At 37.4% G+C, this 13,992-nt stretch overlaps 1 protein-coding gene and 1 pseudogene across 2 annotated transcripts; one reads left to right on the forward strand and one right to left on the reverse strand.

Annotated features, from left to right (window-relative positions):
- Positions 1-249: 249 nt before the first annotated feature.
- On the forward strand, positions 250-3,462 carry LOC121789548 (nucleoid-associated protein At4g30620, chloroplastic-like). Of its 2 annotated transcripts, XM_042187984.1 has the most exons (6): positions 250-400; positions 579-1,985; positions 2,036-2,075; positions 2,774-2,845; positions 3,017-3,073; positions 3,168-3,462. In XM_042187984.1, the coding sequence occupies exons 2-6, from the start codon at positions 1,894-1,896 to the stop codon at positions 3,252-3,254; spliced, it is 348 nt and encodes a 115-aa protein (XP_042043918.1). In that variant the 5' UTR covers positions 250-400; positions 579-1,893; the 3' UTR covers positions 3,255-3,462. The 2 variants fall into 2 exon arrangements, 1 of the variants encoding a protein (XP_042043918.1); XR_006048067.1 differs by having other exon boundaries at positions 579-2,075; positions 2,753-2,845.
- Positions 3,463-5,765: 2,303 nt separating this feature from the next.
- Positions 5,766-11,847, reverse strand: LOC121789562 (annotated as a pseudogene).
- Positions 11,848-13,992: the final 2,145 nt, after the last annotated feature.

A 13,992-nucleotide genomic window follows, 5' to 3' on the forward strand; every position in this document is an offset into this window, starting at 1 on the left:
TGTAATTTTATTTTATTTAATGAAGTATGTTTTTATTAATTGAATTTGTTGGAAATAAAAATAAAAAATAAAATTGAATAAATAGTTAATGGATGAGATGATAGAGACGGTTAAGAGATGAAGGGTTGCAGGTGCTGTCTCTTAGTTAAGGGATGGAGTGAAGAGTACAGTGGGACCCATGAATAGTTAATAGATGAGAAAGTTAAGAGACGGATAACAGACGGATCGCCTTAGCGAACAAAAGAAAAAGAGTTTTCTTCACTCCGAAAATCTGCCAACCTTCCAATTTCTTGCAGAAACCTTGAATTCAGTTGTATTTGTAGATAACTCATAGATATGGCTATGTCTCCCACTGCAGCCCTTACTGCTCAATTTCCCTCTTCGTCTTCATTCTTCTCGTGTAAGTCTGTATATGTGATTTGTGAATCTATTTTGTTGAGAGCATGACAATTTCTTGTATCTACTAGATTGGCCAACGATGATTTTTGGTAGTGTTAGTTTATTGCGTTTGCATTTGTCTGTGTATCTGATTTTTGAAAGAGAAAAAGTATATATTTTACCCTTTTTCTCATCTGCAGGCTATTTACTCCCCCACGGATCCGATTTTCTCCGTTTTTGAAGAATTTACTTCAATTAGGGTTCATAGTTCTAGTCACTTGACGGAGCCCCGATAAATTTGGTCTCTTTTTTGTGTGTGGCTACTGTTTCTGAGCAGCTGAACGATATGTTGATGAAGTTTTGTTCAAGCATGAAACTTTGGTGCTCAATGTATTCATCATATGTGTGTTTTTTCCTGATTGTTTTGTGTTATATTGTGTTAAAATGATATTTGATGGAGCTATAGTCGTTAGCTAATGAATGATCCGAGGTGAACTCAAGCGTTATGAAGCTAGTGCGATATTGCATTATAGACATGGATGCCGGCTGAGACGCCATTGAAAGCCGTATGCTAAATAAATTAGATGTGTTTGACTCTGTAATACTACTGCCATAACTTTAGTATTCTAATTACGGAGTAGTCTATCACAGATGTTTGTATAAGTTCTCAATGAATATTGAAGACCTAATAATGAATGTTGTAATTATGATAGTTTCCATTGACGCATTTGAATCGTGATACTTATGCTAGTTGATTTTATTTTATAATCATCGATGTTCTTTTCCCTGTCATAATTCATTAGCGTCTGGGATTTTATGGCTCTTACTTCTTAGTGCTTTATCAGTAACTCCCAAGTGGACATGCCAATCCCCTCGATGTCATATGTAAGATGTGTTCGGTTTTGATTACTTAGAGACGTTATCATGTGCATGATATAGCTTGATATACATTTCTTATCCTTCAAGAACAGTATTTGGGAAGATCACAACTACTTGGAATTGGAAGAGGCATTCCCGAAAGGGAATTTGGTGTCGTGTCCCCTGCCTTAATATAATAAATATGGAACAAAGCTAGTGATTGTTGAATTTGCAAAATGTGGAAACAGTTAATAATTCCACCTTGATCTTTTGTGTGATTAACTTCTTATACATTATGCTTTCCGGTAAGAGACATCCGAACTCCAATATTGTTAATTTACCAAATTTGTTAAGTCAAACTGGGAAGTTTAGAAGATCTCTTAGTGTGCGTGGTTTATTTGGCGGGAAGAAGGATAACAATGACAAGGGTGATGAAGGTAACTAGGTATGTTAGTTTTGTACTTAGTTCAGTGCACATTGCCACATCAGGTAGCTATGCTGCAAATTCATCTCCTATCGTAATTAAAAAAGGACAATCCTTTTGCTTTGTTTCATGTCTAGATATTTGTGAAGCTTATGTATATTTCATTTTTCCTAGTTCGTTCTCATAATCTCTTTTTGGCAGCGCTTTTACAATGATTTATGTAGCCAGGATTTATGGGAAATATGCAAAATTTATACGAAACAGTAAAGAAGGCGCAGATGGTTGTCCAAGTTGAGGCAGTACGAGTGCAAAAAGAACTTGCTGCGTATTTTTCTAATACTTGAACTCACTGGGGGACTGCTTTCAAACTTGCAGAGCTGAATTTGATGGCTATTGTCAAGATGAGCTAATAAAGGTATATCCTCATATTCAGTTCTATGATACAACTGTCGATTAGTAGGTTCTTTTCAGATCTTGCTATGATGAATTAAGTGGTAGTTGCTCAGTCTCAATAAAATAGCTCATTAAATCTTTGGGCAAATTGCCAAAAAAATCACAAAGTTTGGTCAAATTCTGGTCAATCTCGCAACTTAAAAAAATAGCCAATTACTATATCACAAATTTGACATTTTTCTTAATTGTACCTCTGATTTAGATTCTAGAGAAAATTGTGTATGATTTAGAAGCCGAAATCTATGATATTTTTGCAAATTTGTACGTCACTCTCAAAAGTCATTAATTTAATATGTAAAATATAGAGTAAATATATATGATTGTGTAAGATTAGGTTAAAGTATTATGACTTCCAACATACATAATTTCCCTTTCAAATGAATCAAATTTAAATTATATGATTAGCAAGTTTTGTAAGTTGCGGGATTGGCCAGAACTTGAATAAACTTCAAGATTTTTTTGGCATTTTGCTCTAAATCTTTTGTGCTCCTATATTTCTAAATCATTACAAATATTTGATGAAAAACTTTTATATAAGTTGTAGTAATGTGAAAATTGCTAGTCTGATAATTTCCTGATAAAACGAATGAAGTCTTTCATTTCCTTATCGACCCTCAAAGATCTGTATACCTCATGTAGTTTGGCTGAGTATTTTTCTAGGCAACACTCTCTGGAAATCAACAACCTGTCCACATTGAGATCACAGATGCTGCTATGGAGTTGGGAGCTGAGGTAATTTGGGTTCATACGATCCGCATTTCATATCTGCATCTCATCTTACTGTCTTAAGTCATTTGTATCACTTCCTCTGGTTTGAACTGAGGAAATGATCATTCATTGCTGGAATATGTTTCAAATACCTTAATCCACATCTTCCCTAACCACTCAACCCTCATTGTGCAGAAACTCTCTCTTCTAGTGACGGAGGCATACAAGGATGCACACCAGAAGAGCGTTGAGGTAAGACAAGCATGAAACCAGTTCAATCAAGTGTTGTTCTTCTCTCACCCGTGTTCTGTAGTTCGTTATTCGTTTGCTTTCCCTTATTGCGCAGGCCATGAAGGAAAGAATGAGCAATCTTGCTCAGAGCTTAGGAATGCCAAGAGGAATGCCACAGGGTTTAGGAGACAGTCTCAAGTAAAATTTGGGGATGATGGATTCAACAGAGCTTTCAGTTTTCTAAACACTGTATATTTTGTTTCTTCCGATTTTATAGTTTTACCTGTACCTCAGCTGTCCCCCCTCTGAGGTACCTACAAATCAGCGCGGGGAATAGTCACTGTGCCCGCCGGTGGATACCCTTTGGTAATTACCAAAAAAAAATATAAGGATTTTTTTTCTTCCCTTTATTGCTTCTTGTCAGCATTTAGGGCAAATATCAGGCTTTAACTCGGTAATCCACGTATTTATTCGGAAACAATGCGGTATTTCGTGGAGAAAAACACGTCAATCTTTGTGTAACAAATTGATCACTGTGTGTAAATTATCGCAGTCTCTATGATTGTCCTGTTATTGTATCTGAGGGCATAATACAAAGTTTGTTCCATACAATTTTCGTTTGTCCCATAAAGTTTGTCCTATTTGAAAATTTTCCAAAAATAGATAAATATACTCCTCAATGTCGTCAATATGGGACCCTTATTCTACTATACACTTTCATGTAATATAAAGTCAAATAATTTTTTAAAATTCATGCTGAATTAAACTGGAACAAATTTTATGGGAAAGAAAAGAGTATAAAAAAATTGATATATCTCGTCTCTCATTTTTATATTGTTAAATTGAATTTTCAGTCGGTTTGAAAGCGGCTATACTCCATTGCTTACACGAATCCTGTTTTCTCATTCCGCAGTTAGGAGGTCCCTTTTATTAACTATTGTGGATAGAGTATAGATTTCTATTAATTTATTTTATTCATATTTTATTATTCTTATAAGATTCTTGTTTCATCTACTTTGTTTTATGCTTCTTAAAATACAGTCAAAACTTTGATTGGATTTCTAATTGGGAATGGAGATAGTATAATTTATTGAAGGTGGCAGATTAACACAAAAAGTACTGCTTATAAGTAGATAACGTGCGTGGAAAAGCAAAGAAATGCATGATGAGTGCCTAATTTGACAATAAGTATGCTTAAAATTTGTCTAAGCTACATTAAAAAAAAAACGAAGGCAGTATAACATTACACATTTTCAACGTAGGCAGGAGAGATGAACAGCTAAATGAACACGTGTAAGCAAAACGACACGTACGAGTCGGTGCAGAAAGGAGATAAGCAACTACTGTTAATTGCACCCATGTTAATAAGTATATAGAGTAGGAGTATTAGATGAAGTCCTTAATCTAAAATAGTGTGGACACAGAGAAGAGAAGAGAAAAAATGGCGGGTTTAAACGAGTGGGGAGGGGTGAATTCGCGGCGGAATTTGCCGTACAATCCCTACGCTATGGCGGCGGTGGGAGTTGCCGTCGTTGGTGGAATATGGTATATGTACCGGAACAAGTCCAACGTTACGCGCGGCCGAGGTGCTTGATCTCGCCACGTGCCAATACTATAGTATTATCCAAACTTATAGTATGTACACTTACTACACTAAACTAGGTTCATTTTCATTTTCATTTTCATTTTCATTTTCATTTTCATTTACATTTTCATTTTCATATATGTATTATGTATATACTCCAACATCATGATCAAGTGTTTACTTTGTGTCGTACAGATACAACGGAGTATTTTGCACTTTTAAATCATCTAAATAATAAATTAATCTCTATTCTATTGGTTAGAAGAGAGGAGATTTTATCTTAAATTCAATTAACCGAATTAGATTTGAGCAGTTTTATCTTGTTTTATCGTAAACAACTTCTCACCCTTTCAAATTCCAATTCCAAATAATTACTAAGTCATTAATCTAGATACTATCCTTAGAGTGACAAGTAATATGTCATTTGTAATATATATGCAAGCAATGTATAATACATATGTAAATAATTCGGCATATGGTTTTAAGCAATATGAGATATGAAATCAGAGATTTAATGTGGCATCATAGTTAAAATGAGAACGTAGGCAAGCAATTTGCGATACATAGATAAGTAATTCAGCATATGATTTCAAGCAATCTGTGATATGAAATCAAAGATAATTAAGCAATCTAAGATATATGAGCAAGTAAGCTTGTCACGTTGCAGACGAAGATTGATTCTGCTTTTAAATCTAAAGGTTCACATAAGCTTGTCACGCAAGTTTGTCACGTTGCAGACTAAAATTGAATCTGCTCTTAAATCTAAAGGTTCACGTAAGCTTGTCACATTGCAGACTAAGATTGAATCTGCTCTTAAATCTAAAGGTTTACGCTGGTGGTAAGATTGAATCTGCTCTTAATCTAAAGGTTCACGCTGGTCACATTGCAGACTAAGATTGAATCTGCTCTTAAATCTAAAGGTTCATGCTGGTGGTAAGATTGAATCTGCTCTTAATCTAAAGGTTCACGGTGGTGGTACGTGATTGTTATTTTAATAAAATCCTATTAATTTATTTATAAAAAATAGATCTCATTAATCTATTTATAAGTAAGTTGTAAAATTGTTAATATATTCTCTTGAAATGGTATACGCGAAGAATCAAAGGTCTAAGTAAGTTGTAAAATTGTTAATACATTCTCTTGAAATGGTATACGCGTAAAATCAAAGGTCTACTTGTTCATATACTATCATTCACTTCCAAAATTTGGTGACGATCTTCCCTTATGAAATCATTCACGCCCAAGCAAGCACTCTCTATCGCCCCCGTTACAAAAAAAAAAAAAAAAAAGAAAAAAAAAGCAAGCACTCTCTATCCTAAACTCTGCTTACACAATCAATCAATCAATTAATCAATCTTGACCGATGAATACATGGGCCTCGTAAACCAGAAGCAAGCGTAGACCCCTATCGCCCCCGTTACAACGAAGAAGGCGTACGACGCGATCAGCATGTACCCGAAGTAGAGCGCCACCGACACCGGCTTCGTGAAGAAGTAGAACACCGCGTACAGGAAGAGGTACATCGCCGATGATCCCGACGTCAGGTACGACCGCCACCACCACAGATAGTCTTCGCTGCACAGCTGGAATTAGCACAGAACCACCGTGATCTCCGCGCACGTCATCACGAGGAACCCGAAGATGTAGTAGAACTGGTTCAGCCAGATGGAAGTTAGAATGAAGAAGAGCTCGATGAACACGGCCCCAAACGGCAGGATGCCCCTATCAGGATCGAGAAGATCAGGTTCATGTACCACGCCTGCTCTGGGATCTGCCTCGGGATCTTGTTCGTCTTCACAGGGCCCTCCATCGCTGCCTTCTTGAACCCAATGTGGCTCCCTAGGAACACGAGCGGGACAGAGATGCCGAACCAGAGGAAGACGAAGGCGAACATCGTCCCAAATGGGACGGCCCCGGAGGACTTCTCGCCCCAGATGAGGGCGTTGAGGACGAAGAAGAGGGCAAACGCCCTGGCCGGGAAGAGGACCGCCGTGTTCATGGCTATCCTCTTCCACTCGGTCCCTTTGAACAACTTATAGAGACGGGCTGCAGCGTATCCGGCAAAAATCCCCATGAAGGCCTAGAGCAGTAGCATGGCTGTCATGAGACCGCCTCGGTTTGAAGGGGAGAGGAATCCGAGGACATCGAAGATCATGGTGACGACGACCATTCCGAGAAACTGCACCCCTGTTCCAACGTACACGCAGAGGAGATCAGAGTTGCTTGGAGCCCTGAACACGTTTGCGTGGACCAGTTTCCATCCGGTTTCTTCCTGGGCCTCCTCATGGGTCTCGAGCTCATTATACCGGGAGATATCTCGATAGAGTGTTCGCAGCATTATCATCGCGACCATACCCGAGAGAAAGAGGACAATCATCAGAGAATTCACTATGGAGAACCAATGGATTTGATCGTCGGCCATTAGGAGATACGTGTCCCATCTCGATGCCCATTTCACGTTGCTTTCCTGTGTTACAGCCATGTGGTTATTATGCATAGTTTCTCCTTAAAGATTGATCAGCTAAAGAAAGAGCGTTATACTACATGTTTATCGAGAATCATATACTAAGCTCGTTACCTGAAATGTGACATCGTAAGTGAATATCACTTCTTGCTTATCTTCGACCTCTTGTGGCGAGCTTGAAGAGGTTTGATAGGATTTTGTATCCTATCGATCAGCAATAGAGCACTCGAACGATTACGAAGAACAAGAACGTTTACGAAGAACAAGATAAACCCTAGTTGAGGTGCTAGGGGCGATTTCCGCCAGAACCGGAGAATGAGAACAAGTAATTAACTTTATTTCTCAATGAATAAACCTCTAATTTATAGAATACTAACTAGACTTAATAAAGATAAAGATTGCATAAAAATAACTAACTAAAATAGAAGATATGCTAAATAAATAAAATCAAGAAGATATGTGTGAGATCTTGCGCGAGATATGCTAGACGAGATTCACAAGATCGAGGACCCTATCAAATCTCCCACCCTCGAAAATCGCCTTGCCCTCAAGGCGGAAAGTAAGGAAATGTTGTTGGAGTACGGAAATCACCAAGTGTTGCTCATCATTCTTGAACTTTCGATCTCCTTGTCCAAATGCTTCCAATAGTTTCTCTGGTTCATGTTTCAGTATCATTGCAATGCAACACCAAGTGATGAAGATCATAACATACATTAACACCTTCCCATATGCCAGGCAAGAACGATTCCCCCAACATCTGATCCGGAACTCATTTTCCTGCCTAGAAGCGAACTGCTCGGCGAACTCCTGAACTAGTACAAACGACAAGCTAATAAATCCACCTCCATTAGGCCTTCCTTCATCATATTGCCATTGAATCATCCCGTGACACCCAAACCTTTTTAAACAGGAGCACATCTCCAAAGCTTGAGCATAAGAGCTCCCAAACTGCCCCCAAGTCTCATAAATATCACAATCATTTGAAGGAGCTAACCAATTAACATACCAACTCTTCTTCTCATCATTCCACCGAGAATGTAATAATCTCCTCAAATATAACAAGTCAATTTTTACCAATAAATCATATTTGGTGAAGTATAAAGCACTAGAATGAACATCAACCACACTAAATATATCGAAGTCTAGAGAATACATATCATGTACCTTAAACAACCGAATCTTGAAGAATATCCCCCATCTGTTCGAAACTGCTACACACCAAACATATTCCTTCCCATGCTCATCCTCATGAAGCTTATATTCACTTGTTTCTTCTAAATAAATCTTGTAGTAAGATGGATCATATCGCCGACGAACAACATTCAAAACATCTATGGAATCGTCGTCGGGTCTGCCACGCAATTTCGAAGCATCTTGAAAGATGAGGCGGAGTCGACTGTTCGACAGGGCAGTCCCGTATCATCATTCCCTGTGTGTAAAATCTCCGCATATAACTCAGGATCCGCAATAAGCGTCGGGCTCTCAACCTCAAGATTCAACGACGATGTGTGAATCTTCTTCGTCGACTCCTCACAATTGCCCCAGACATTCTTCACGTCGGCCACCCTACTAGAGTTCAATATGCAATCTTTGTCAACAAGGACATCATTATCAACCAATTCCACCTCCAATTTATTTCCAAACGAAGAATCCATAAACTCATTTGAAGGTAGAACATCTAACAGATTCTCATCAACTACACATGAAACTGCCTCTTTAAAGAATTCTGGAGCAAATACCTCTTGTGTGACCTCATTTTGCTGCGGTGACGGGCAATTGGGCTCCCGGTTCACTACTCGGAATGCCGTTGTGCGGTTGGGTTGCCGCTGGTCTAATTTGCGGGCGATGGCGAAAGTTTCCTGGGGTGTGCTAGGCCGTCGCATGAGTACTACCTGTTTCAGCGGAAATTTGAGGCCCTCAATGAACAAAGAAGATAGCGTCGAATCCTCAATGTGCGGAGCCTTTTGTAGCAATGATTCGAACGATGTTTGATAAGCTTCGACAGTAGAAGTTTGCCGCAGAGTAGCCAATCAACCGGCATAGTCGCATAAATCAGGATCGAATCGCTGCTTTACGGCTAACAAGAACTCTTCCCAGCCCTTACCTTTGTTATTTTCCTCCCAATACTCCATCCAATCTGATGCTGGTTAATCGAATATATATTTTATAAGATGAAGGCGATCGTCCAACGGTGTGTAGTGGTGATTATAGTATTGTTGGATCTTACCGATCCAATCCAAGGCATCCTCTCCGTCGAAACGTGGTGGTTCCAAACGGAGGCGTGGCAGGGTGAAAGGCTGGACACCTATTGGTGCTTGTGTGACTGAAGGTGGTAACGACCAACCGCGCATAGGCATCACGACTGGCTGCTGGTCCGGTGGCTTTTTTGCGCTCGCGACGGTGACAGTGGCCGAGAGCTTGGCAAGGATTTCCTCAATTTCTCTGGTCGTAGCCATAGAAGGCTGAGTGAAAAAAAATAGCGTGAGTTTTTTAGAGTGATTGAGGGATGGAGGAAGAGTAATCAATGGAAGCACCAATTGATAGGATTTTGTATCCTATCGATCAGCAATAGAGCACTCGAACGATTACGAAGAACAAGATAAACCCTAGTTGAGGTGCTAGGGGGCGATTTCCGCCAGAACCGGGGAATGAGAACAACTAATTAACTTTATTTCTCAATGAATAAAAGAGTACATAGACCTCTAATTTATAGAATACTAACTAGACTCAATAAAGATAAAGATTGCATAAAAATAACTAACTAAAATAGAAGATATGCTAAATAAATAAAATCAAGAAGATATGTGGGAGATCTTGCACGAGATATGCTAGACGAGATTCACAAGATCGAGGACCCTATCAAGGTTACTATATGTTGGCCGTGTGGATCACATGTCGTTAGCCGTGTGTTTGCGGTCCATTTTCCTTCATATTCGTGCTTGACACTAAAGAATGAGGTACAAGGTTTAAAAAATACAAAGAAACAACTTGACACAAAAATGAAGGGAAAATGGACCATATTCTTTAAGAACCTACCTAAATGGTGTGACTTCAAAGCCGACGATCCTTGATGTGTAAGTTTGCGGAACCTTGTGATACTTGACGACGAAGTTCAAGTGGTTGTGGAGAAAAAACTTTTCTTCCTTGCTCTGCAGAAGTAAACATGAGTTTTAAGAAAGATGACTTGTGCATAAATATCCGGATGCAGTTTCCAAAACGACGAGTCAACTTACGCCTGCATAATGCCCTTTCAGCCCGACGTGGAAACCCAGCTGGTAGATCGGAGGACCTTCTTGCTCCAATCTTGGAATCGGTACAACCAAAGGAAGATTATCTAAGATCCTGCAGCACATAGCATTAGAACTATCACGAAAAAGACAAATGTAAACGAAACTCTACTAACATAATTAGAGAAATTTGTTTCTGTAGATTGGAATCAATATATCTTCTACATACATGTTGACCCGGTAGTATTCATCTTCGATTTTTTCTTTGAATGCTTTTGCAGTCTTGGCATCGAGCACCACTTGACAAAGAACATTGCACAACTGTGTCTCCCTCATCCGAAACTGTAACGTGACCATGCAACAACAGAAGGTTAAGGAATGAGAAAAGGCCAGATAGGCAATACGCGATAAAATAATTACACAAACCACATAAGGAGAGTTCTCGATGCGATCTCCTCGAAGGACTTCTCCAAGATTCTCTCTACTGTCGATTATAGTTTTTGGCCGGCAGTAAGGGATAGAATAGTACAAATAAGGAAGCTGAGTCTTTATAGACGTCAATTTGTTCACTTTCACGCTCAATGGATCTCCCAGCAAGCAATCAAGCGAGACAGGAAAAAAATGTAACACATTCAAACCAGAGAAAAATATGATTCAAGAAAGAGATATGCTTATGGTGCCAATTAACTCTCCCCTTCCTTGATATAAGGTGGATTCAGAAAAACATGAAAAAGCAGAAAAAGTAAGAATTTTCTCACTAAATGAAATTTGTAACATAATCTCTCCATTACCTCATGATTCAAAGCCCCTAATTACATGGCCGTATAGCCTAGCTGGACTACATACGTTCCAACGATGCATGACCCGAATACAATTTGAGTAGGATAAGCGTAAACATATGTAAACCAACACTTTGTGAATAGCACACACACCTCCACATTGCCTTTTATAGCAACAAACTCTCAGATTCTTAAGCTAATCAAGAGCATAGCACTGTAAAATCGATTCATTGCTTATCCATACCACGAAAACAGAATGCGTAATGCACATTCCAGTCTACACAATACAAAATTGGTATCAATCAGTATCAGATCAAACTTCCATGCAATGAAAAGTCAATAAGTCATTCACCAAAAACTGGACTCAGGATACACTCATTTCAATTTACCAATCGCAAAAACAAGATAAAAACACAGAGAAGCGGATAAAATGATTGAAATCTCAGATCATTTTAACGGAATGAAATAAAAATTGATGATCAGCCAAGAATAATTCCTCAACAATGAGCAAATAGATGATGCAATAATCGAATTCCTGATTACCAGCTCGGAAAAAATAAAATAAAATAAAATAAAAAGAGGAAGACCTGTTCGAAGTCTTTACGAGCAACACCGGGGAGATAGAAACACCGGGCATCATCGGAGAAGAGAAGAATGCAGATGAGTGTGGTGATTAGAAGTGCGAGAATTAAATTGAGAGCTCTTTCCATTGTGAGATCGAGCAATCAGATCTCCCAAGAGAGGAGATGTTATATATGTGAAGAATGTGCACTATCACTCCTTTAAAATTAAATAAACCTGCATGATTTAGATTTTATTTATCTAATTCATATTTAGATTATAGTAATGTATAATCTAGGGCTGGGGAATTATACCAAAATACCCGAATACCGGACTTACCATACTGAAAAAATACCAAAAATATCGATTTTTTGGTACACCGTAGTTTTCGGTACGGTATCATACCGTGCCGAAAGATTCGGTACCGTAACGGTATTAGATTTCCTATACCGCGGTATACCGAATCTTCGGTATACCGGTATATACCGGCATACCGAATCTTCGATATATACCGACGATTCAATTTACCGGTGTACCGATTGATTATTATATATATAAACACATATATAATATTTATGTTATATTTATACTAAAATTTTAAAATAAAATTATCTGTTATACAAAAATAAAAAATAGAATTATTTTTTTGCATATTTTGCGTATAATAGATTTTTTCCGATATTACAGGTATAATGGTATGTCGTACCGCAGTTCGGTATACCGAAATGCGGTACCATCGGCGGATCCAGGTGGGGTCGGGCGGGGTCGGCCGACCCCACCATCGGCCTCGGAGTTCCGCTGGAAAGCTCCTTTCATCAGCCTCCGACCCAACGCAGTGAGATTATGAGGAGACTAGCATAGAGAAAAGAAGTGAGGCAGTGGGAGGCGGTTGTCGAGAATGAAGAGATGGAGAGGTTTGAGAAAGTGAAACGGAAATGGGTTTTGCGCAGTGGTTGAGGAGACAAGTTGAAGATGGTGAATACAAAAAGTCTTTCTGCTCATTATTGATTTCTATTCCCTGTATTATTATTTACTCCTAGCAAGCTATAATTGAATACTATAGCATATAGAATTACGTGTATATGATTAAATTAATACTCCTACTACTAGATTAAATTTCTTGAATTATGTGTATTTGATTGTAAAATAGGCTTTGAATTTTTCTTCTTTATTTGTATTAGTTCTTTAGAAAATATGTCTCATCTAATAATTTCATTTAAGGTTAAATTTATTTTTTATATATCAATATATCATTTTATTTAACTTAAACACATACTTCAATAAATATAAAATAAATACTTCTTAATTTCTTCTAATTTTGATTTTATAATTAAAATTTTCAATATCAATATTCATATTCATATTCATATTTAAATTATTTTTACATTTGTAAAACTTAGGATGTTACAAAAAAAATTGGGATATTGGTACCTAAGTATTTTGAAATTTCCCAAAAAATTGTTTTTTCTACAAATATTAAACTTGGCATATAATATCACAAATTTAAATAGTTGTTGAATTTTTTCCACCAACTAAAAAACCCGACTACATTTCATTTGTTATTACATCACATAAGATATGATTACCACTTAAAAATAATAGTGGTGTGTGATTACAAAATCTCTAGATGTTAGATTGGTTATTCATCTCATTTTAATGTAGGAGTAATTAGATTTTGTCGCCGGTGAGAAAAATTCGACAACTATTTAAATTTGTGATATTATAATATGTCAAGTTCAAAGTTCGTGGGAAAAATAAATTTTTGAAATTTTTTGTAATATTAGGAGCCAATATCCCAAAAAAATTATACATGTTGTTTGCATACTATCGGTACTCAGAATAATTATATAAATTTAAATATATATTTATAAAAATAATAATTTAAATAATTATTTTAAATAGTACTATTATTATTTCGTTCGACCCCACGATATTTAGTTCCTGGATCCTCCACTGTGCGGTACGGTATACCGAAAACATGGTATGGTAACGGTATCAAAAACTACCTTACCGAATTTAAGGTATACTGGAATTCGGTATACCGAAAATTCGGTATGGTATCGGTATGATGTTTTGTCATACCGTAACTTTTGGTACGATATACGGTATGACACTCACAGTACAATATACCGTACTGAACCACCCCTAAATAATCTCAAGATTACCGTATTACATATTCTTACCGATGCAGCGAAACTATTTCTTTTAAATGCAAAAATACTTTTTAGATAAGTTAGAATATCAAAATAAATGTCATGGAATAATAAGATTCATTTTAGTCCATTTATAGCAACATATATTTGTTAACACATTAAATTGAATTT

The sequence above is a fragment of the Salvia splendens genome, chromosome 2 (genome assembly GCF_004379255.2).
Source record: "Salvia splendens isolate huo1 chromosome 2, SspV2, whole genome shotgun sequence".
Classification (NCBI taxonomy): domain Eukaryota; kingdom Viridiplantae; phylum Streptophyta; class Magnoliopsida; order Lamiales; family Lamiaceae; genus Salvia; species Salvia splendens.